Source organism: Gavia stellata, chromosome 1 (genome assembly GCF_030936135.1).
Source record: "Gavia stellata isolate bGavSte3 chromosome 1, bGavSte3.hap2, whole genome shotgun sequence".
NCBI classification, from domain to species: Eukaryota; Metazoa; Chordata; class Aves; order Gaviiformes; family Gaviidae; genus Gavia; species Gavia stellata.
In genome coordinates, this window is record NC_082594.1 from 121,476,830 (window position 1) to 121,500,847 (window position 24,018).

At 36.7% G+C, this 24,018-nt stretch overlaps 1 protein-coding gene across 1 annotated transcript; it reads left to right on the forward strand.

Annotated features, from left to right (window-relative positions):
• The first annotated feature begins 382 nt into the window (after positions 1-382).
• Positions 383-22,567, forward strand: HJURP (Holliday junction recognition protein). The gene is made up of 13 exons (XM_059821983.1): positions 383-460; positions 1,732-1,798; positions 3,203-3,267; positions 4,429-4,456; positions 8,895-8,950; positions 10,416-10,455; positions 13,944-14,005; positions 15,089-15,187; positions 15,923-15,983; positions 16,944-18,538; positions 19,097-19,160; positions 20,372-20,459; positions 22,441-22,567. The coding sequence occupies exons 1-13, from the start codon at positions 383-385 to the stop codon at positions 22,565-22,567; spliced, it is 2,430 nt and encodes an 809-aa protein (XP_059677966.1).
• The last annotated feature ends 1,451 nt before the right edge of the window (positions 22,568-24,018 follow it).

The following is a 24,018-nucleotide window of genomic DNA, read 5'->3' on the forward strand; positions in this document are numbered from 1 at the left end:
GGCCACTGTTGCTAGGTAAAACAGTGACTTTGCGCCGGTGGAACCCCCGACCCGCTGTGAGTACCGTACCGAATGGGAGGACTCTGAGGCGGGTTGACTGTGAGGAACGGATGGGCGCTCGGCCGCCCTAGCAGCCAATCAGGATGAGAAAGGCCCTCCACTGAGTACTCGGATGGGTTGCGGCGCCTGAACTGACGTGAGCAAGACCCAATCAGAGGTGGGAAGCGGGGCGGAGGCCGGGGGGGAAGAGGGTGGCGCGCAGTTTGAATTGGCGTGGGGCGGGACAGAAGTGTCTGGCGGCGGTGGTGGCCGGGGCTGGGGCGCGCGTTGCGCGGGGCGCCCGCCGTCCCCCGGCGCCGCGGAGGAGAGCAGCCCGCGCGCCATGGCCTTGGACCTGGACGAGGGGCTGCGGCAGAGCAACGCCCGCTTCGTGGCCTCCATCAACCGCATCTTGGAGCGGGTGAGGGCCGCGCTCGCGCACAGCCCCGGCCGTTGGGCAGGGGCCGTTGGCAGGGGCTCTCCTCTCCGTTCTGAGGCGGGGGCGGCGGTGAGGCTCCGCGGGGCCTCCAGGTTGCCGCCGCCCTGCCTCGCCCTGCCTGTCTCAGGAGCGCAGTCCGCTTACGGTTTGTCTTGCCGAAACGGCGTATGGCGTGGCTTGGCTGGGCCTGGCCGCCCTGGTGCGTCCCTCTGACCGCCTCGGGAAGGCTGCTAGGCAGCGCGGCCCTCAGCCCACCGCGCCTTAGGCAGCGGCAGCGCTCTCTGCTCCCCTCCCTCCTGATCACCTCTAAGTCCTGGTGCGTCAGTACTGACAGGTTCCATTTTCTTTCTGTGCGCTAATTTGCAGCCGCTGACATTGAATTCTCTTCATCAATTGTGGTGTAACAAGCTCCTGTTTTTCCTGGCTCCTAAAAGCAGCTGTCACCCAGGGCCTCACGCAGCTTTGCAGTCTGTGCTGAGCCATGCACTCCTGTGCCTTGGTGTGAGTAAGCTAGTGAAGAGCTAGATCCTTGAATAAGTCCATAAAACTTAGATCTGGGATTGCGGGTATTAAATAAATTACTTAAATATAAGTCTGAGTTGCCTTTATAGTGCCCTTAACCCAAATTAGATAGCATTAGATGAGGTATTTTCAGTGAAACTACAGAAAGAAGTGGGAGACTCCCTCCGGGAAGCCTCCTTACTTAAAAGCCATTTTGTGTTAAAGATGTGGAAACCATGCACCTCCGTCCAGAGATGTGTGTATTTATTCAAGGATGTCAGCTTTGCTGACATTTGTTCAGGGAAATGTTTTGTGCTAATCTCTAGGAACTGGCATAAGGCTAAGTCTGGTTCTAGAACATTTTTCTCATCTAGCATTAGCTTGGATATTTTTATATGTCGTGTGCTGTAGGTCTATGTTAAGTGCCTACTTCCAGTTACTACAGAGGAATTTTAGAAGAAACTCTGTAATAGAGTAATTTAATTACTTTTGAAAACTCTCTGAAGCCCCATTTTGTCAGTGACTGGCTTATCCCTTGAAACTTAATTACTTATTTACATGCTTAAAATATGTGTTTCCTCTAGGCATTATTATTTCCAGATTGCTGACTTTTAACTTCAGCCAATAAAACAACATACTGATACAATTTTGTTTTGACCAAAACATGAAATTATAAAAACAATACTTAAAATGCATGTTTAAAACATTGTTTTAATCATTTATTCTAATCTTTAATGATCCTCTTTATTTAGTATAATCATCCTTTTGAAGATGACTTACTTATTTCCATGGACACTCTCACTTACAATACGCCTGAAGGTAAGAGCTTAAAGCTTCAATATTTACATGCTGTATATTTAGACTTAATGAAGCACGCAACTGTTGGCAGTTGTATAACATTTAAATGCAACAGCTGTTGAATTTTGTCCACTTAGGTATGCCATTTTGTATGTAAACTTTGATACATGCATATAATACCTGGAGAGTTTATTTATATGCACTGGTTTAGTCCATTGCGGGCTCTGTTTTAGAAACAGAAAAGAGTTATTGGCAAAGTTCAGGATAGCAATGATTAATATTTGGATGTCTTGTAAGAAGAAGAACCAAAATAGAGAAGACTTAGGGGACACAAAGGAATGGAGGTATTAGCAGGAAGTTGATATGCATGAATGGATTGTATAGTTTCATCTCCACTCAGTATTCTGAAGGCTGCTCTGATAAACTTCTGTTATGTCAAATGTCAGGGTAGACTAGGTAGCTAGTCTCTTTAATTTTTCATTGAATGTTCATGAGGTTAGCATAAGTCTATACCACACTATGCTATGTCATAGTCTTCCAGTGTTTCATGATAACTGTCGACCCATTATAGAGTTGATAATGCTTATGGAGAGCTTATTGTGGGGAAAAAACCCTGTTGTTCTAAAATACACTGCTCAGGGTTTTAGTGGGACTTGTGACTTAGTATCTTGGTGGCTTTACTGGGAAATGAAATGTTCTGACAGTTTTTATCATCACTGAAGTGAGGATTATGATATGTAAATTGCCATATCAGTTCTCGTAAAGAAGAACTTACTGGACATATACATGAAGTAATACTACAGTGTCAAGCCCAATGTAATCATTACACCAAATATGATTTACTTTTTAAAGGCTTCTACGGACTTGGAAGTTTGCATTTTATAGCATTTTGTATATATTGTCCATCGAGAGAGGGGGGCAACATGCATACAGCACTGTAATACACAGTCTTGGATTTGTAAAGGCTTGGTTATGGTTTTGGTTTAGTAACCTCTATTCAATATGGGATGAATATGGATCTCAGTCCTGTAAAGCCTTAATTATGGCCTTAAGTAACCTCAGATACCATGTAGTCTGTATGCATTAAATAGAATTTAAAAAGTAAAATAATTTGCTTTTTTCTTCTCTTTGTAGCATCTGGGGCTGTAATGCTTTTTGGATTTTAGCTCAGAGTTGTTAGACTCAGCATGTGATTTTTTTTTTTTTTCTTGATTTCGCAATTCACTTGAAATTACAATATTCTCTTGGTTTGTTTTCCTGTAAGTTTTTGTTTCAGCATTGTATTGGAGGCTGTTCAGATTTGATAATGTTCTGTTACTATGTAATATGCTCTTCCTAGATGCTAATGTTTGTTAGAATGATACTCGGTATAGATAGTGTTGTAAGAAAAGCTATGTTTGTATTGATATCTCTTGTTATTTCTAGGACCAAAACAATGGGGGGGAGTGTCAACCAAGAAACTTAAAAAATGGAAGAAGGAAGTACTTGAGGTATCTAATAATATAGTCCTACTATGCAGCCAAAACGTAGCAATATTTTTTTTTTATAAAATATATATATAGGAATACTTTCTAATCTTGCTGTGCCATATAATATTTGCAAGAGGTATTAATCAATGAAGTCAACGTCCTCTTTAAAGTAGGGGTTTAGACTAGATTGGTTAAGACTGTCAGATGAGATATACTAAGATAGATGACCATATACCAGTGGTTAGCACCACTGGTAAACCTGGAAAAATATTTTTGTTTTAAAAGGCTGTCTGATGGGGACACATACTTTTGGATCTCATCAGAATACTGTCACTGAAGTTAACATGTGTTGAATCGATTTATCTTGGTTCAGGTGATCAGCTTTTCAATTCCGAAGGGCTTACTGGTTTCATCTTTAGATTATTTTTTTCTGTAAAATAATGCTAGAGTAATTGCAGTATCTTCACAGTCTCAGCACTCGCTGTCTGTGTTAGGCTAAAGCCATTACTGTTGTGGGCATATAATCTGTATTTTTTTTATTCTGAGTATTTACATTAAACAAGCAGTCGCTTCTTTTTCTATTTCCTAAACTCCCTCATAAGATTTCATCAAAATCTCAGTGTTTCTCACATAACTGTCAAAAGTCACCTTGCTGCTACATTCCTAATATCCATCTAAAAAGCGAAGTTGTATAGTGTGCCTTGGTAGTTAACACAGGAGCTGTTCTGAACCCCAGAGAGGGAGGGGATGAGGAGTGAAATTCAGTCTTGTGGAACAAGAGTGGATTTAATAGAGACAGAAAAGGGGCTGCATTTCCCTTTCCTTTTCCAGTCCTGGTGCATCATCTACTAAGTATTGCTCCACAACTTTACAGACTAAGTCCATTAAGGACTGTAAGAGGAATTCTCTGTCTTAGCTTCTTATGTGGGCCAAGGTAGCTATAGCTTATGTTCTTGTAATGATTTTTAACAGCAATGGTATGGCAAGAAGAGAATGATCAGGCAAGTTTTACCATGTGTTTGTGGCTTTTCTGGTCAGGCCATGGGAAAACCTGAAGGAAACTGAATGGTTTTTTAGGAAGTGCCTAGTTGTGAGATATACCAAAGTAAATAAAGGCATCGGTTAGAATAACTACTATTCTAAGATTCTTCTGACCTCTTTTTTTCCTGTTTCTAATTGCAGCGTAATAGAGGAAGTCAAAGGAATGCAGGTAAAGTGTTTAAAAAAAATAAGTGCTATAAATTATCTTATCCAAAGAATCTTGACTTAATAGAATATGTCCTGGTTTATGCCAAATTCTTTAGGATGCTCACTGTTTTTATGGGGGGAATCACCCAAAAAACCAATACTTATGTTCTTAAGGATTCTGAAATGTAGTTTAAAATGTTTAACATGAGTAAATACATTATAATGGATGTTGCTGTCATCACAAGTTGATTAAAATAATCTCCCCTTATCAATCAAACAGTAACCTTTTTGTTGTATTTGTTGGTTTTGTCATATGTTCACTGAATCTAAAAGTTCCAGTCCTGACTTACATGGGTGTACAAGTGGAGAAATTTGGAAGTTGCTAGCTTTTTGAAAATAACTAGATAAGTAGGCATATTAAAAAACGTGTGTTAAAAGAATTTCATGAAGTCACGTGATGAGCTATCAAAAATTTAGCATATAATTCTGTATACTAAATGAATCAGGCTGTCTGCAGGAAAAAGTAGTGTATAGTTATTTCATTAGAGATCAAGTATCATAATCGAAATCAAATCAAGACTGCACATCAAAGTGTAATTCTGATACTACTTAGGGACATGTATGATATCTGAAGATTTGCTCATGGTTCTGAAAAGGAGTTGTATGTTCCAATAAAATACATGGTTTTTACTGGGATAAATGATGGGGGGAAATTATGATGTGTGGTACAATGAAGGTATGTTGGGTTTTATTTTCTTAAGGTTTTGAGGTGATTTTCTTGGTGTTGCTTATTTTATGACATTCATCTGAGAAACTTTTACGCTGAACATCTGAGGACAAAACACAACCTAGTGTCTCTCTCCCTCTACAATCCTACCAAAAAATTTGTCCATACAAGGTTCAGGTATAGACTTTGAGCCTATAAAATTAAAATGTTGAGCTGGGAAATAAGGGGCTGATACAAAAAGATTCAGGTGGTCCAGACCTTTGCCTCTAGTTTCTAGAAAATATATGCTGATGGGTCTGAATAGTACAAAAAATGACTGGCTGCAGTCGGCAGTAAGACTCGGAAAGAAAGAGCATCTAGCAGTTAGGTTTTTTTAAAAGATACAGTATTTGAAGTCTTAGAAGTAATTTTTTGTTAATCTTAGTTTGACCTAAGGTCTGAATGCCTTAAAAGTTCTTATTGAAGGAATTTACTTGGAGTTTCTTTAATGTTACGAAGACTTGATCTAATCAATTTTTACATTTAGTGTACTGCATTACAGATAAGGTAGAAAAGCAGAAAAATTGATACATTACGTATTTTCAACTTTTAATGTAACTTGAGCGAAGTCTTTATTATTTAGTTATGTTTTAAGTTATTCTAGGGAAGAAATATTTAAATATTGAAAGTGGGGGAATAGCGCTAGTGTTAACAGCTTTTGTTATAAGGAAAAACCTGCTTTTACTGATTTGTATTTATACATGTATATTTATATATGTTATAAAAGATAGAATCTCATGGATTTCGTTCAATTTAAGCAAATCATATCTTGCACTGACTTTTATTTGAAACATGAAAGTACATGGAGTAAGCATTTAAACTGGCTGATTGTGGTTGGTGTTACCCTTAAAACAAAAAACAAACACCCCAAAAATTTCCAACGCAACAACAAAAGCTTCTTCTGGCTATGGATTATTAAAGCTAATGTGCAAATTTTACCTATTCTTGCTTTATACTCTTATGTGGGCCTGATATGTGTTTTCAGTTAGGATACATACAAGTTCTGTGCTATTAAGTGTGAACATTTAAAAAATCTTTATAAGACCCAAATACTTATTAATGAACCCCTTCCCTTGGAAAAAATAACACAAGTTATAGTCTAACTCGCAATTCTGAATTTTGCTAGAATCTATTTTTACTATTTGGATAGAATGTCCAGTAACCCTATGAAGTTTTACTGGGTAAAATGACAATCCTTTGAGTGGTTTTTTTATATATGGCAGTTCTGAGTATGGGAGGACCAACTATGTTAAATTTCAGTCTCCAAGAAGAGCAATATTTCTGTCATATATTAGCCACTTACAATTCTTTCTTGAGATTTTTTGTTTTTTAAATAAAACACCCTCTGTGGTGTTTCATAGATCTTGCTCAGAAAGGGACTTCAGTGGGACATTACCATGTTATTGTGATTTCCTGTGTTCTCAATCCAGAAATGTTTGGAAAACTATTCAGTTTTTAAAACAATGCATTGCTGATATATTTTAAAGAAAGCATTACTGTAGTTTGTTGCAGAATAGTGAATATAAATTTCCTGAGAAGGTTACAAGCTAAAGCCAGAGCCTTCTAGTTATATAATATGCTTCATTAACTTTCTGTGAGAGAGTGGTTTTGTAGCCTGGTTTCCTACTGGTTGGAAAACTGTGCTTAGAATAATTATCAATGTCCAAACTGAAGGGAAACATGAGAGATTTTTTCCAGGACTTGTCCTGAGCAAATTACTAGTTTATACTTTCATTAAATAAACAGTAAAAGAGGGGATACCCTTAATTAACTCGCAGATGATACTAAGTAGGGACGACTACTGTGAAAGATGGTCTGACAAATTGGGACTAAAACTTAAACTTTGTGTAATTTCATGCAGAGAAGTTCAAGGTAATAGACTTACGTAGGAATAATCAATTGCAGGAAGAGGCAATTTTGAAAGCTGGTTGAGCCAACGGAGAATATCACTCTGTTGTGAAAACAGTGCAGGCTGTACTAGAAGATATGCACAGGTGCCTAGTATGTAAAGCACACAAAGCAGGTTTTCTGCATTGTTCAACAGTGATAAAACTTGTGGTGGAGTACTTTGTTTTGTATTCGATAGTAGCTTGACTAGCTGCAGTGAGTCAGAAAAAGAAAAAAATTATTAGAGCCACTGGTGATAGACTTAAAGCGGGGGGAGAGAGAAGAACAAAAGAGAGCCTCTAGGTTAAATATTAGAAAAGCTTTCCAAATGTAAAGATAAGGAAGTCCTGAAATACATTTCTTGGAGATTATGGAGTTGCTCTTAAGAATGGGTTAGACTTCTAGAGGTAAGTTAAGTATAGTTGTTCCTGTTTTGAAATGGAAGAAGGAACAGATGACATCTTTAGGTTCCTTTCCATATGCTTTAAACTTTTAAAAACTGGAAATCTTTAGATGTATGCTCAGCACTATTAAATAATATGTAGTGTTCATGGCAGTAAATAATACCTCTGTGCCTGAGTTAGGTATGAGATAAGTTTTCTCACCATTTAACCAAAAAAAAAGTAAATCGCTTGTGATATTTGACATCAATTTATCTGGAAACAGAAATGCAGAAAAAAGCAAGGACAACAAAATCTTGTTTAATGCAGTCTTGGGTAAGTTAAACGTATCTGCTAAAGGACATGTATTATGTTTATTATTAAAGTCTATCACATGCATCCAATCATGAGAAGTCCCACTACAGCTTTCGTACCAGCAGAGTTGTATGTTTGGAGATACAGATCTTCTCTTTTGGGAAAGTTTAAATTTCTGTCATTTATGCAATATTAACAATAGACTTAGGCAATAATTTTTATATGCACATCATAATCATATGCACTGTATACAGACTTGAGAGATTGTAGCTTGTTATACATACCTTTTTTAAATCTAACAAGGCGATGGTTAGAACGGTAACTTTTTTCAGTGACATCAAAATGGTTTTTGGTCTGAGTAATTTTAATAGCAACGATATCTGGCTGAGAGGCTAATTGTGAAACAAGTTTGTGTGGAAGTCACATTTGTTTGAAGATAGCTACTTCTCTCTGGGTCTAATATGTTTTGGGTTTTATTTAAATCTGTTTGAGTTGCGATAGCAAATGTAGAACAAAGTATAGATTGAAATGTAAAAAGGGGAGATCTCTGCAAAATTAGACAGCTTTTTATATTTCTTCTGCTTCTTATGAAAAATAAGGGGGGGGGGAACCCACAAAGATTGTGGGTAGGTCTATCTGTGCAGGAAGACAGGCATAGCAGTTTTGGAAGGCCCTGTTGCCGAAAATCATTAAAAAGATGCGGTAGAGGTTTGGGGCTCTACCCTCAGGCTTCAGGAGTAGTTAGTCTTTTTCTTAACCTTTTCAAAATATGCAAATAAAAATGCACAAAACGTCTACAAGTGATACCACCTGATAAAGGGGCAAATTTTATTTTCTGTGATGCTTCATGAGTTAAGAAGAAAACATGTAATATGGCAATGTGTATCTCTGATCAGAATTAGTCTGCTATATTGGACTAGAATATTGTTCTGTCACTTGCCTATTCTTTTTCAGTCCTATGTATGTTCTCCATTTGTTAAATGTTTGTGTTAAATATTTTGCAAAATAAATAAGAGTATATACAAATGAAGAATAGTGAGTTCAGGTACAACATTGATCTGTGACCCAACAAACTGAAATAGAATTATTTTTTTCCTCCCATGCATGCTAAGATATGTCAAAGCAACAGACCAGTGATTTTGAAGATGGACATTCAACAATACATCAGGTATGGACACTACATTGTATTTACTTTTATAAAGCCTCTTTAGGAAAACGTATTTATGTAGCCAAAAGCTAAGAAATTAATCATGAGCAGGTGGTCCTGTACCATGGCTAGTTAGATTTTAAAGACCTACTAATTGCTGAATTGAATCACTTTATTCTCCTTTAATAAGTACGTATGAAAAAACTGAGGGCTTGAAGTATTTTGCTGCAGTTCTTTACCTGAAGTTTGAAGAACTGCAGTGATCTTATTAAACAATTGCTTTATATTTCCCCACATGTAGTTATATTATTTTAGGAAAGATGTGTCTTTACTTACCAGGTACATGTTCATGTAAAATTAAAATCCTCATGTTCTGGTTAATGTTGATCATCATAGAATCACTTAAAAGACCCATAAGATCCCAGAGTCCAACCATAAAGCTAACACTGCCAAGTCCACCCCTAAACCGTGTCCCTAAGCGCCGCGCCTACGCGCCTTCTAAATACCTCCAGGGATGGGGACTCCACCGCTTCCCCAGGCAGCCTGTTCCAGCGCTTGACAAGCTTTCGGCGAGGCAGTTGTTGCCGATACCCAATCCAAAGCTCCCCTGGCACAACTTGAGGCCGTTTCCTCTCGCTTGTGACCTGGCAGAAGAGACTGACACCCACCTCGCTACAACCTCCTTTCGGGTAGCTAGTTGTGGAGAGCGATAAGGTCTCCCCTCAGCCTCCGCTTCTCCGGGCCGAACAAGCCCCGCTCCCTCAGCTGCCTCCGCATCAGACCTGTTCTCTAGAGCCTTCCCCAGCTTCCTGGCTCTGCTTTGGATGCGCTCCAGCACCTCAAGGCCTTCCCTGTCATGAGGGGCCCAAGCATGAACACAGGCGTCAAGGTGCGGCCTCACCAGTGCCGAGCACGGGCGGACCGTCGCCTCCGTAGTCCTGGCCACACTCTGACACAAGCCAGGGTGCTCTTGGCCTTCTTGGCCACCTGGGCACACGGCCGGCTCATATTATGCAACTATCAAGACTTCTACAAAGTAGAGCAAAAAAACCTTTTTGAAATATTATATATCGATTGTTTACAGTGGCCAGTTAAGAAACTTCTGTTATGCAATTGAACACCAAGAAAATCCCCAGTACATACTGATAGAGATTTGGTGGTTGGAATTCATCTGTCAACTGTTTTTTGCTCTTCTTGTATAATAGCTTCTCCTTGCATTATTTGTCTGAATATAGAAGGGCTGGGAAGAAAATAGTTTTCTCCCTTGAGTAATCAGATGTGAATCAAGGCTAATTTGTGTACAGATTTGTTAATAAAGATGGTGTCATTCGGACATAGTTTGTGGAATATGAGTGGACTTGTTTCACAACCCACCCCCCACCCCCTCACAAAAAAAAGGAGTAAGTAGCGAGAGCAGAAAATTCTACAGACTAGTTAAAATAGCTTATGCTACCAGGTCTTAACATTTCTTTCATGTGCTTTTAAGGAATCTCCTGAGAACTCTCGTGTGGATACATCTGACATAGGTGGGTTTTTTAATTTACTTTTTAGCTACCATTTTTTAACTTTTTAAAAAAGATTGCAAATAACTTTTTCCTAATTTTCTAATATAGTAAAAATAATTTTAATACGTGTTCTGTACCCTTTCAGAAAGCAGAGAATAGGAATAACAAGGGGCTGAGGTACTGGTTGTACTATGAAATCAATATCCATGTTCCTCTTTAAAATCTCAGTCCTGAATCCCTGATATGTTGGAAAGTCAATTTGGAATATGTTCAATTGCCTTTCCTTAATAAAGAAAAGGACAGTGAAATCAAAACTTTGGCATAAGTGGCAATAGAAATTTTATTAATAATTAGAATATATACATTAATTTCTAGTGGTTTGGTAAACACAGATATTGCATTCAGCTCCAACAATGTGTCTTCAGTAGTGTTTGTTACAGTTTCAGCATCAGTCTTGCTGCCTGTCTCCGAAGTTTTGGCTGGATTTGACCTTGTATTCCCAAATAATTATTTGATTGTATTAATTAGTGGTAACAATCTTTGAATTACTGTTTTTAAAATATTTTAAACTTGTATTACTCAATGTCTTTGGGTTTTTGTGCATATAAAAACTTACTGTTTTGCATAAATTAAACTATGGCTAGGTGGTAACCAGCATTTAATGATTAAAAGAGCAGTTGCAGCAAAATATGGTTAGCTGGTGTTTAAATACTCTGGTATAAATTAGGTGCTTCATATGCATAGCTGTCTCCAAGGTAGTTGATTACCTCTCTGTTGAGGGAAAATAGAAAACAGCAATCTGAAACTTGTCCTCCTATTATTTAGGAGGATAATTTCAAATATCTATTTGAATGATAAAATAACTTATGCAAATTTATAAAATGTGACTTCGTTTATTCTCAACGTGCACGACAAAACATAGGAAACAAATTTCAGAGGCATCTGTAGCTTAGCTTCTGTAAGGGTCCTTTGTGTCTGCCACTCATGGGATAAATGAGTGATGTGCTTCAGATTCTGGTATCTTCATAGCAGCGTACAATAAAATGATTATCCACTCCTCCTCCTTCTCTTGTGAATGTTCTAGGAAGAGACTGGAGAGGATTTATAGCAGCCTCGGTGAGTCCCAGCTATCTCCAAATACAGTAAGACCTAGAAATCAGCTTCTTAGAGATGTGGGATTGGATTCCTCACTTAAAAATGGAATTCACCTAGGTGTTTTGGTTTTTTGGTTTTTTAATTTTTTTTAAATGTAAAAGTGTATCTTTAGCTGCTTTAGCTAAAACTTTAGCTTTAGCAGGTTTTTTCCATCTTTAGTATTCATACAGAATGCTTCACACTTCTCAGTGAAGACAGTGTTTCTTCTAGGTATTATGCAGTGTTTTTGTTCTAAAAGTATGCAAAGCCTATCAACAGCAGTTACAAATAAAGTGAAACAGCTCTTACCCATACCTGCAAGTATTGATCTGCCCTTAATAGCAAAAATTATTAGGTCTACCTTCTTTGGTTTCACCGGAAGTAGCATGGCAAAGTATAGTGATATCTGAACCATTTCTTGTATCTATTAGGATAGTATCACAGAAAAATGAGCTTATTTGGAGAGAAAAGGGAAGTTCCATCTCAGTTATATATTGATCTAAGTGTATTTAAGTTTAGAAGATCACATCAAAGTCAAAACTTAAAATTTACGGTAACCCCCTTGCTACCATATTCATCTTTTAAATAAGATATACCTTTTAGGAAATGATAGTGTATTGAAATAACTTCCTGTATTATATGTCAAATTTTCCAGATGGAAAGGTGGGTGTTTTCATTTTTCCTCTCTCTTCTGCACTTGAGGAACACAGGTGTTCCAGAATTTTGCTTTTGGCCCTTAAAAACACATCAAGGTTCTCTGGAGAAGATACTTGACTTTTTTCCAGTCAGTGCTGTGCCATGGTCTTCTGCTGATAATTAATGTTCCGGTGATTTGAAGTAGTATTGACAATACATTGAAGACATGCTAAAATTACACTTCTGTGAGATTTCGCACCTAGAAAAGTATTAAATGTGTATACAGATCAATTCATTCGATGATAAAAGCTATTTTCTGATAATTCGTAATAGGCGTGATGGAGTCGACATTTCTGGATGCTGGAGTTATTACCTTTATCTCAAGATCCTCCCATTTTTGTAGCAGTCTAGTCTGGTCATTTCAGTGACCATTTAGGGAGCAGTCTGCCAGTTTTGAGCCCAGTTTTACTGGAGGAAGAAGACTATGGCAGAAAGACAGTATCAGCTGTTACGACAGAAACTGGAGGCTGAAACTTTTCCAGATTAAAATACTAACATTCTTACTGCTTCCTCCACTATTGATGCTTAGTAACTGATTTCCTGTGGATAAAATGACTACAACTTTGTCTTCCATTAGCCATGTGGGAAGAAACTTTGATAATCTGACAGGTATGAGTTTCAGTTCTAATAAAATAACTCTACTGGGGTCAGGTAGACTGTCAAAACCAACCCTCTGATTGCTGTTCAACGTTTTCATCAGAAGATGCGAAATCGTGTTGTGTCCCACAAAGACAGCGTTTCTTTCATTTGTAACTTTTTCCTAGCTCTATGGCAGCAGCTGTCCACAGAGCTTTAGATGCTGATTGCACTGACAGGGAACAAAAAAGGAAGGAGGGATTAGCTGGAAAAGATTCTCATTCTGTTTTTAGTGAATTAAGAATAGTGTGAAGAGGCAGTGATGTGGTAGGTATCATAACCAAGATTTTTTTCACTCACTGTTTTCCTTTTCAGGGTTGTTCTCCTCTCCTCTTTCCCTCCCTGTGGTGAACACAATCATGGGGCAAAGATATAACAGCCAGGGAAATTCAGAAATTGGGGCTTACAATGCAGTCACATGTTTTTTGATCATAAGACTGAGGCTTTAGCTAATGATGAATTGGAAGGTCTGGCTATATCTAGCAAAAAAATGTTTTGTTGAGTTTCATTCACAAATACCCATAGAATAACTAAAAATTGAGTTGGAAGATTTGGACTTGCTTTTTAATATTATCAAATTTATCTTATTTCTCACCTTGGCAGTTCTAAGGCAGTTTTGACAATAAGAAGCTAAGAAAAGGAAGCGTGGTAGAAGGTCCTTACTATCTTTGTTGGGATATTTAGGAATGTAGTGGGAAATAAGTGAGAATAATACATTAATGAATAGTGAATCTTGCAAAGCAGTGCTTTGAAAATATTTTACTCTCTGAAATGGTTAGCATAAATCTTGAAGAACTGGTTACAAACAAGTTATATTCACTCTTCTTTGTTCCCCTCAAGTCATTTATGAACCTATAAACCATGCTTTTCAATTGGACTTGAAGTGGAAATGTACTAGAGATAAAATGTCTTTGTGTAGAGAACCGTTTTGTAAAATGAAAACAGGTTAGTCAATAAGTTATACAGTGTGTGTGTTTAAAAACATTTCCATTTTGGTTTTGAGTTCAACTAGATTTTATTTAGTATTTATCTTCAAATTGTAGATGAAGAAAGTGATGCGGATATAGTTTCAGTAAGAAGAAAATTTGAAGACATTCACTTCCAGGTACAAATTTCTGGTGTCTAATATAATGGAATAATTTTGTGTTCAATAGAAATGATTGAACTATTTGAATATCTTGCATGTGCCTGATGAGTTGTTGCACTGTCAGCAGAAGACTATATGTAGTCTGCATCTTAATGCACATTTGTAGTAAGTATAGCAAATGAGACATTCAATACTTAATGTCATGAAGACCAATATGAAGTAATATTATGTCTTGGTATTATTAGTATACCAGAGAAAGCCTATTATAGGTATGGAAAAAGAATAACCAGATGAATCACAAAGTGAAAACACTTACAAAAATACGATCATTTACCTGAGAGTCTAGCATAAACAAGTAACATGATTTAAAAAAAAAAGTAAATCTGAAATAATGGCTACCATAACAAAAGCAGGCTGGAATCTTCTGCTGTTGTTTCCCAAACTAGACTAGGTATCAGGACTGCCCAGAGTAGTTATGTTGATGAAGAAAAGTACAACACACATTTTGTGTGTGTGCAGCCATTCTAATCCTGTGTTCTGCTTGCTCAAATACAACTACCAAAAATTTAATTTGCTTTCCTTACTTGTTTAGCATAGTGCTAGGCATTGTCTCTGACAACAGCTAATACAAACTGCTTCAGAAAGCGAGAGTTTCACTAATGAAAAATCTTTGCCATTTATCACCAAATGTTTTTAGATTTTACGTAGTGGTGTGTTAGAGTAGACCTTAATTTGTATATGAATTCATGGGATGTTAATAATACATGTGAAGATTTGCAGCTGTAATTACCAGTGCTTTGTAACCTAACACTAGGACTTTTTTCTTTTTTTTTGTTTTTATCAGTGCCCCTTCTGAGGCAGTGTGTGCTTTTCCCTGCATCAATAAACTAGCTAGTTATCTCTTTTTTTTTTTTATGTTTTCACATACAGTTCCTTCTTGTTTTTTTATTTACGTAGAAAGTATACATTAAAAATAAGTTTATGCTGGTTGGATAGCCTCATCTGAATAAAACTAGTTTCAAACAAATCTAAGTAATATGTCTGGGTTTGTCAGTGTCAATAACTTCTATGTGTTTTAATTACTTTTTTTTCCCCTCTAAGAATCTGTATGTAGATGATGGGAAAATTCAAGAGAAAGTAAAAGTTCAAGTGGATGTGATAGTACAAGATTATGCTAGAAAAATTCCCAAGTGGATTACGGTAACATATTTCTCCTGTTCTAAGTTATTAGCTAATTAGAATAAAATAAGAACTCTCTAACTGTGCAGCACAATGAATTCTAATAAAACTTCTCTTCTGTTCCATCATTGTTTCTCTACTGCTTGCTATCTACATAAATATCACAGTATCTCAAGTCTCTGACAACAATGATTTGTAAGAAACAGGGCAGACAATATCCAAATTTTTTTTTTTTTTACTTTGTTCTTTCAACCTGATGCATGAGTTGATCTTCAGTAAGTTTTCAGAAAAGCCTGTATTTGAGGTCTGTAGAGAAAAAAGGAGTTTTAGCTTTATTTTAGTCTTGGGAGTGAGGGGGACTGGGGGCAAAGGGTTATGTTACGTGGTATGGCTTCTATTTCCTACTGGAATTGCCAGAGATGTATAGATTATCCAGGTATATATATCCATGTATAAATTATTGTATTTGGGGGAAGGGATTAAAGTATGATACATAATGTAGAAGCTGCAAAGATGATAAATAGCTTTCCAAGATTAAACGGGTAACTCTTAAAAATTCTTACTGAAATCTTAGACTAGACTTTTTCCTCCTTGTCTGAAATTTACTAAGCCTCTTAGGACCATAAGTCTGTGCAGGACCTAGTATAGTAAGGAGAGAATAGGAGGAGTCACAAATAAGTTTTTAATGTTACCTTTAATGTGCAAAAAATTCAGGATATTAGATTATGTGTCTTTTTTCTTCTGTTTGTTTTTCAGATAGCACCTCAAGGTTCGTCGGAAGATCTTCATTTAGCTTCACCAGTGCAAGAACTGAATGGTACAACTAAATCTTTTGGGTGTTGGTCAGATATGTTAGTTACGGAATGTGTTTTTATTAAAATTTATTAGAAATAAACATTTAGTTTATTGAAAACAGAGGCACTATTTATCCAAAAGAAAAGTTCAACAGGCTGGATTCTTGAAGAGCGGTTAGACATGATTTTGCTTATGGCAAAATATATTTGAAAAATGGAAAATAAGTAACTTGTCTACATAAAACCAGCTTTTCTTAAATAGCCCCAGGAAAAAATGTGTAGTAACAAAACTAAACAGCATTAAGCTCAAATGAAAGCGTAATTTTTTGGTTCTGCTTATCTTAAATTCAAGGAACATAATGAATGGCTTTCGGTCTGCTGGTAACTAGTACTCAAAGTGGTACTTTGCTAGTAAACTTACTTTCTTCAGAAGCTCTCCAGAATTAATGCAAACCTAAGATAGAATTTTAGTGTAAATATTTCAAGCCTAACAAATACAAAAAGCATTATCTTCATCGTGCTTTACGGCAAGCAAAGCTGCACTGATACTAGCGAAGTACAAAGCTTTCAAGTAATATAGAAATAGAGTAACAAAACCTGTAGGATAAGGCTGTTCCTCCTGGTCAGAAATCACAAAAATCAAAGTAATGTACCTCTATAATGAAAATATTTTATATCTATATATTAAGCTATTTTAAAATAGTTTTTTTCCAACACATTTAATTTCTGTCTTCTATAGTCTGTTAATTCAGTATGGTTAGGAAAAACCTTTCGATTTTTTTTTTTTTTCCTAATGGATTGCATGTTAGTCATCCATTTAACCTGGCAAGAAAGCTTAATGAAATATGCTATTACAGTAAGACTATCTGTACCGTATGCAATTGTTTCTAAGTCATGTAACACGTTACTGGAAGTGCCCTAATAGGTTTGGGGGGGGGGGGTCCTTCTGGTTTTGTTTTGATTCATGTGTTTTTTTTGAATAGGCAACCAAGCTCCTGTTTGCAGAAAGAAAGTAGAGTTGTCAAATGAATGTTCTTCATCCAGACCTCTACAGTTACAATTTTCTGGTGTTCCCATTTCACCGAGTACAGTAACCATACCCAGGCATCGACCTTGTCCAGAACTGAATAAAACTTGCTATGATAGTATCCTGGAAGAATACCAGTCTGCAGATGAGGAATGCTCTTGGAGCAATGTAACTCTTGCAGACTTGTATCCAGCAATGGTAAAGATTCTTACAAGGCTCATGACAAAGCAGTCTCGGAGAAAAGAATTAAAATACATGTTTGGACACTTAAGGCACAAAAGATGGCATTCTAAAAGACCAAAGCTCAATGTCACTGTAGACAAAACAAGAGGGTTCAGACCTCTTAAACTGAAGCAAGCGCTGCCCAGCATATGCAGCAGCAGAAGTGAAGACATCCAGAATCAAACTTTTGGAAATGAGAACAGAGAACTTGGTGATGACAAGTGTCCCATTAATAATTTATCTGGTCTAGTACCTTATTCTTACATTGATACAAGTGAAATCAAAATGGACTACTGTGACTCAAGTTTAGAACATCATTTGGTATCTGGAAAAGGCCAGAAAGTCTCCAAACAGATTGATTTTCCTAATGTTATGGCTGCAATGGGAGAGACATTTCTTATTGAAGATGAGTTACAGACTACTCTCTCACTGAAGAATTCGAAATACAAAGAAAGTGAAAAATGTTACAGATGTTCCTCAGAATACCGTTTTATAACATCTACTGCCAGTTCAGGGTCAACAGCACTTCACCTGGTAAAAGAGAGTGAAACTCAAAAAATTGACTTTCCTTGTGGTGGTGATACCTCAGAGTTGTGTTCATCTACTCGCAGTTCCTATGGCAACAGTGACACTTTTATACCTGTCACAAACTGTTCTCTTGCAAGAGCATCAAATACTTTGCTCATAAATCCTGAAAAAATAATTTCTGAAAGACGAATTTCTTTCCAGCACAAACACTCATTTTCCTCATTGTCTATGAAGCAGAGTCCTTCAAAGATGCCCCAGAAATACGAAGATGCATTCGAAAAACTCTACTACAAACTGTGTTCCAAAGAAATCCAAAAGCCTTTGACATTGACAAGACCTCTTGCAAATTCACAGAACCTTGAAGAGAAAGGAAGATTAGTGAAGAGTAATTTAAGTGATTCTGTGAACTCCATTACACAGTATGATAAAGAATTTGACAGGATCTATGAGCAATTGTGTAATGAGGCTGTTCCAAAACTTCCCGGGCTTCAGAGGGCTTCAAATTTAAGGAAGTATGAAGGAATACAGATGTCTGAAACTGTAAATGCTCTTGTTAACTCACCTGTTCGAACTTTATCTGCAATTCCCAGAGTTAAAAGACTAGGAAATTTTCAAAATGATCTTCTTTGTTCACCAGTAAAGCGACTGAAAAATATACCAGAACGTTATTTTCCTTCAACAAAATGTCAACAGATTTCTCAGCGAAAAAATGTTAATCTTCAGACAGCTGGCATGGGTTTTTTGAGCACATACTACGGCAGTAACCCCAGATTTTTTGACAGTCACAACTGTCAGAGTCAGGTACTTAAGGATCTTGTGAAGAAAAAAAATGATTGTGCACTCTTTGCTGATATTTCGAAAAGGGCTTAAGAAATGGATTAGAGCTGGAAGCTGTTTAAACGAGTGGCAGCGTACTTCTGGTGCTATTTGGCCAGCAGTGTTGTTCTACAGGTTTGGGGGTTTGGGGATTTTTATTTGCTAAAATATAAGTTGTATCAGGTCTCCTGGATCATGTGAGGAAGCTCACTATATTTAATAACCTTGAAAATGGTTATAAAATGCTCAATAAAAGGTTTTCTTACATTTTAATAGACTGTGTCACTAGTTAAAATAATCTCAAACAGTGACTCTGTTAATTAAGGTGTTGTCCTTCTGTAATGATGTTTTACTCATTTTATAGATGGACAAGGTGAAGCAAACAAAATAAGCTTTACTAGGTTCCATTGGAATCATTAAACTTAATGATTTAAATATTGTCAGGCCGTTATTTCTAGGTTCCTCGTCATATCTTCTGAGACAAGCTGTGAAATAATATGTGAGTTTTTCCATTGATGTAGTCTGTTCATGCTTTATTTTCAGGACTCTGGATGTCATGCTTCTTCAGACGAAACTTTTCTTGGTATTCCTGTTGCTTCCCTGCAAGGTTAGTTCCAGAGACTTCATGAATTACTACTTTAGCAATTGCAAGCACTTCTTCAAAGGGTAAATCTACATATCTCAACAGACCACTGTCTAGGTGACAGCTCTTCTTCCTCAGTAATAATTGGGTATGTTTAAGTGTCCTTTGAAGTAAGGAATCTATACAGAAAAGCATTTCCTGAATCGCATGTTAAGAGCTATTTAAGAAGCTTTTCTTTAGGTTAACTAGGACTTTTCCTACTAAAGTGGTGCTTATTATCCACTGGTTTTCTTCCTTTTATATTTTATTTTATTTAAAGTTTGCCATTGCTTTTACTTTCTGTGTCTAAATGTTCAGCAGGAAATGTGTAGTTTGTTAATCCTACACTTGAATAACCAAATGCTTTTGTTTGGATTCTTCAGCTTTACAAAAATTTGCAATTGAGTTTTTACATGGCTACTGTCACTTGCTTAGGTGAATTGATTATTAATCTGGATAAAAAGACTTTTGCTAATTTAGGGCAGAAGAATTTTATTATTAAAAAAACAAACCTACATTAGTTTAAGATTTTAGATGCTAATCTTTTCATTTCCTTTTAAAAATCTCATTTTGGTTAAAGCATGTTTATAACATAACCTGAACTTTTTTCCTGCTGAGTAAAATCACCAGTGTGTGTTTTCCGTATTTTATTTTTATGAACCTTGTCATCAAGATAACAACTAACTAACATATAAAGGAAAATACTGAAGAAGGTGACTTGAAATATTGTCAACTGGTATACAAGAAGGAAATGGCAGAAGAAATGCACTTGTTTGCATGGTTCTTGCCTTGTTGCATTTTCATTACTGATTAACTGTAAAGAATTTGATTATTTGAGGTAGACATATACCATCTGTCTTATTTTGCCTTCCTCAAAATTTAACTCATACTTGACGTATTACATTTCTGGTATCAACAGTTTCTTCTACTTCTACTTTTTTTTATGGTGATAAATTATAAGCATTTAGAAGAAAACTAGCTTATATTTAAATATAATCAGTGTATAAAATGTATTTGAAATTGTTTTGCCATAACCTTTTGCATTAGAATATTTTCATAAGGGAATTCGCCTGTTGAAGTGTGCCAGTGAAGTATTACCAATGTCTTAATAGGCTAATATTTTAACAACATACTGTAGTGTCTACGCTACTTAGCATTGTTCTTACCCTTTTCATACTACGGTTTTTCATCACCAGAATCTGGGATTGCAGATGCCCACTCTGGTTGGCCTAGAGCAATGGAGAATTACAGCTGTCCCAGAAATGCACAGAAGTTTCACCAAAAGTAAGTGCCTTTTGAGAAAAGAAACTTCAAAAGAAAATCTTGCTGCTCTACATCTGTGTTAAAGGTATGGAGGTTGTTGCTTACATGCATACTTCTAGAATGAAAATCAGCATGGATGTTTGGGAGAGCCCAAGCTAGTCAAACGTGCAGACTTGAACACTGTGAGGCAAGTGTCTGTTGACAAAACTAGCCAGATTCCAGCATGGATGGCCAGTGAACACAAGTTAGTAAGATGGCCTAACTTAATAGGTACTCTAGTCCTTCTTTTGTGCTCATTATAGAGGCATCTATTATTTTAGATATAACTATAGAATTGTTCTGATTCTGGCTGTGTTTGAGCTAACAAGTCCTCTCAGATCCTTAGGCTGTGGAGAGTGGAGTATGTTGCCATTTAAAAGGACTTCTGTGCAGTTGGGCATAGTTACCTATATTTTGGCCCTGTGTAAACAAGCAGTGGCTCTGTTTTAAAGATATCCAAGATCCTCTCCTCCTGCTGTTATCACTATTGGCAGTGTATTTAGATCTCTGGAAGGAGAACACTCCTTCCAGCTCCCTGGATACTGGCCTACTACATCTGCTTTTCTTAGAAAATATGCGACTTTAAATGGATTCTCAAGTTTCAGATCTCTTGGATTTTTAATTACAAACTAATTTAATAGGCAGCAGGATTAAAAAGCATTAAAAGTTCTCTAAATAGTTTCTCATTTTATTTTCCAAAACATTTTTGACATGCCTTTTTGCCAAGAAATCTAATTTGGCACCACAAGGCATGCTGCCTTCCCAAACTCAGTCAAAAAATATTTTCACTATGCTTGAGATGATCATACAGCTGATATCAATTTTCTGACAATGTTTGAATTAAAACTTCAAAGGAAGCCTGAATGCATTTTTAAACTACTTGTATGGAGAACTTAATTGGAAAAGAGGCTGCATGAGTTAAAGAAAAAAGTTTCAGTTTAAGCAAAGATGGAATTAAAACTTAGAGGCTTGTATTACAAGTGTATAACAATACTGAAAAAGATTGTATCGGATTTTTTTATATAACAGAAGATTGGAGACAAGCTGATGAGTATAGAAGGATGTTTCTGTGATGTTGAGTATGCCCACTTAGCTGAGTAAATTTCTGCTCAGTTCTTGGATTCCCTCTTTTTTTCCTCACTTCTTTTTCCTGACTCCATACAAAATAGCACTCCCTATGAGATAAGTAATTGTCCTGAAGGAAAAGGTTTTCCTTAATGCATGTAAGTAGAGAGGTTTGATTAAGAGTAGGAAATCAGGATTTCACACTGTGCTTTCTTGCCAAGCCATCTGGAATAAAATTTATTTCTTTGTTCCTTAATTAGACAAATGCATGTTTGCTGATTTGTAGCCAAAACGGACTGTCAGCTGGCAGGCTTCCTTAGGCCTGTGGTGTGATATTCTTAGCCTTCCCAGGAGTGAAGCTGCTCTTTAATGGCCTCAGAGCCCTCAGAAGTTTTATACCTAAGCTACGTAGCAAAATGCTCTATGTTTGTAATGAATGGTTGTGGAAAGAAAAGGAATATTGTCTTCCTGTCTGGAACTTGATTGCCTTTATCTAGAAGATGATTATGAAAAAGATACTTCAGAAAAGGAAGTGTTCATAACTAATATACTTTTCTTCAGCTCTGTGTGAATGCTGTTCTACAACTATACTGCTATACTTAATTGTCAGATGTAAACCAAAATAGTTTAAAATAGATGTTAAAAAAAAAAATTGTGCCATTTCTTTAGGTTAATGTAGTAGCATTACTGAGACATTAAAATGACATAGGATGAAAAGTTTCCTCTCCAGCTGAAAGCATATAGGAATGCAGACAAGGAGTCCTAGTGCTGTTCACAGTAAAGATGTTCAGCTATCTTGTTTCAGCGATTTGTTTCAATTTCATTCTGTTCATTGGAGTTTCAGCAAGCATAGTATTTTTGTAATTTACTTTATCATCGAAATAATTCTTTTCTATAGGGTATCCAGAAAACTAAGCTACACTGATGGGAAAGACCAAAATCCTAGCGATCCCTTAGATGATTTCCTGGTGTCAACTCACCAAGGAGCATTCATGGACCCCTGCAGAGAAAACATTGTTTTATAAAGTTTGGTTTTGTTTTGTTGGTTTTTTCTTCTTCCAACAATCAAGGATGTATTGTGTGTATGTAATAAACAACTAGTCCTGATTTAGACTCCCCTGTAATATAAATCTCCAGAGGCTCGTTCGTCCGTTCTGACAGGGCACTTACTCCTTTGGCTTCATGAGGTATTGCAGGGAATAGCGGTTCCTTTCTATGGCTAAGTTTAAATTATGTATTTAATAGTGTTTATAATAACAAAATACGATCTGTATTATCTTTTTATCTGCTAATAAGCTTTGATTCTTAATGTATTAATAATAAGATAAGTAATAAGCTCTTTCTGCTGAATTCCTGCCTATTCATGCCTTACAGATGTATCAGTACTAAATGAATAAGAAAATATAAACTGGGCTGGATGATGCAAATGCAGTATTGTATGCTATGACTTGTAATATGCCTGCTATGTAATTTTAATGTTAAATTTTCTAAGTAGCTCACCAAAGTTGATTGTTCAATAAAATTTTATAATTTTTAGTGGATTTGACAGTTATATTCTGTGTTCTGACAAAATTCTACCTGACACTATATATTCTAAATAAAAACCTACTCTGAACAAATACCTGCTTTCAACATTTTATTTCAGGTATGTGTATTTTCAGGATGAGTTTGTATACCTACAGCAAATACATGAGGATGATGTGGCAGGGTCCCACAGGTTTTCATTGCTGTGTTCTTTCTTGGCGAGGAGATTGTTTTAGTGGTAAGTGTCAGGTCAAGTACACTCTGTGTTATCAGCATTGCCCCTTGTCAGCTTTCTGAGCTCCAGAAAACGGAAAGATCATTTTCCATTGGCTTTACTTCATTTTTGGGCACACAGGAAGTTTTTTGTTATTTTAGTTCTTAAAACCAAGACCTTGTTATCTTAAGTCTTGTTCTTGAATGGAACAAGATGCCAGCTTCAGTGAGGTTTACTCTGCAATAAGACAAGATCTTCTGCCAATATACACACACATGTATTCTATCCCTCATCATTTGCTTCAACAACAGCAACAAAAGATTGTCTTTTAGAAATGCTCTTCTGGCTCATTTTTCTTCCTATTACAGACATGGATGAACTGTAGGCAATATGTTTTATGAACTACCTTCCCCTTGGATTTGTTCAGGTAATTATTTCCCAGTATTTCTTGACACACCAGTACTGAGAGATTACATAACTCCATTAATGTTTTCTGTTCTAAAGTAACTTGGAGGTAAAATGAAATTGGGCTGTGGACACGTTCTGACTCTAGATATGACTTCTACACAGCAACCTGAATGCAGGCTTACCCAGGTAGGAAGGTAAGTTTATTGAAACAACATAGCAATAGTTCATTGTCTTCATGAAAATTACATCAAAAGAATTTTAAGAGGTAGTTCTTGAAACACCTTGAGGTCTTGGAAAATAAGGTCATCCCAGTGCCACCTTTTTGGTGCT

Bases quoted from the DNA above. Each gene is read 5' to 3' on its own strand.
- HJURP (XM_059821983.1), top strand. From the start codon at position 383: ATGGCCTTGGACCTGGACGAGGGGCTGCGGCAGAGCAACGCCCGCTTC. The intron at 10,456-13,943 runs GTGGGTTTTTTA...TTCAAATTGTAG, and splicing joins TGTGGATACATCTGACATAG to ATGAAGAAAGTGATGCGGAT. The intron at 15,984-16,943 runs GTACAACTAAAT...TTTTTTGAATAG, and splicing joins ACCAGTGCAAGAACTGAATG to GCAACCAAGCTCCTGTTTGC.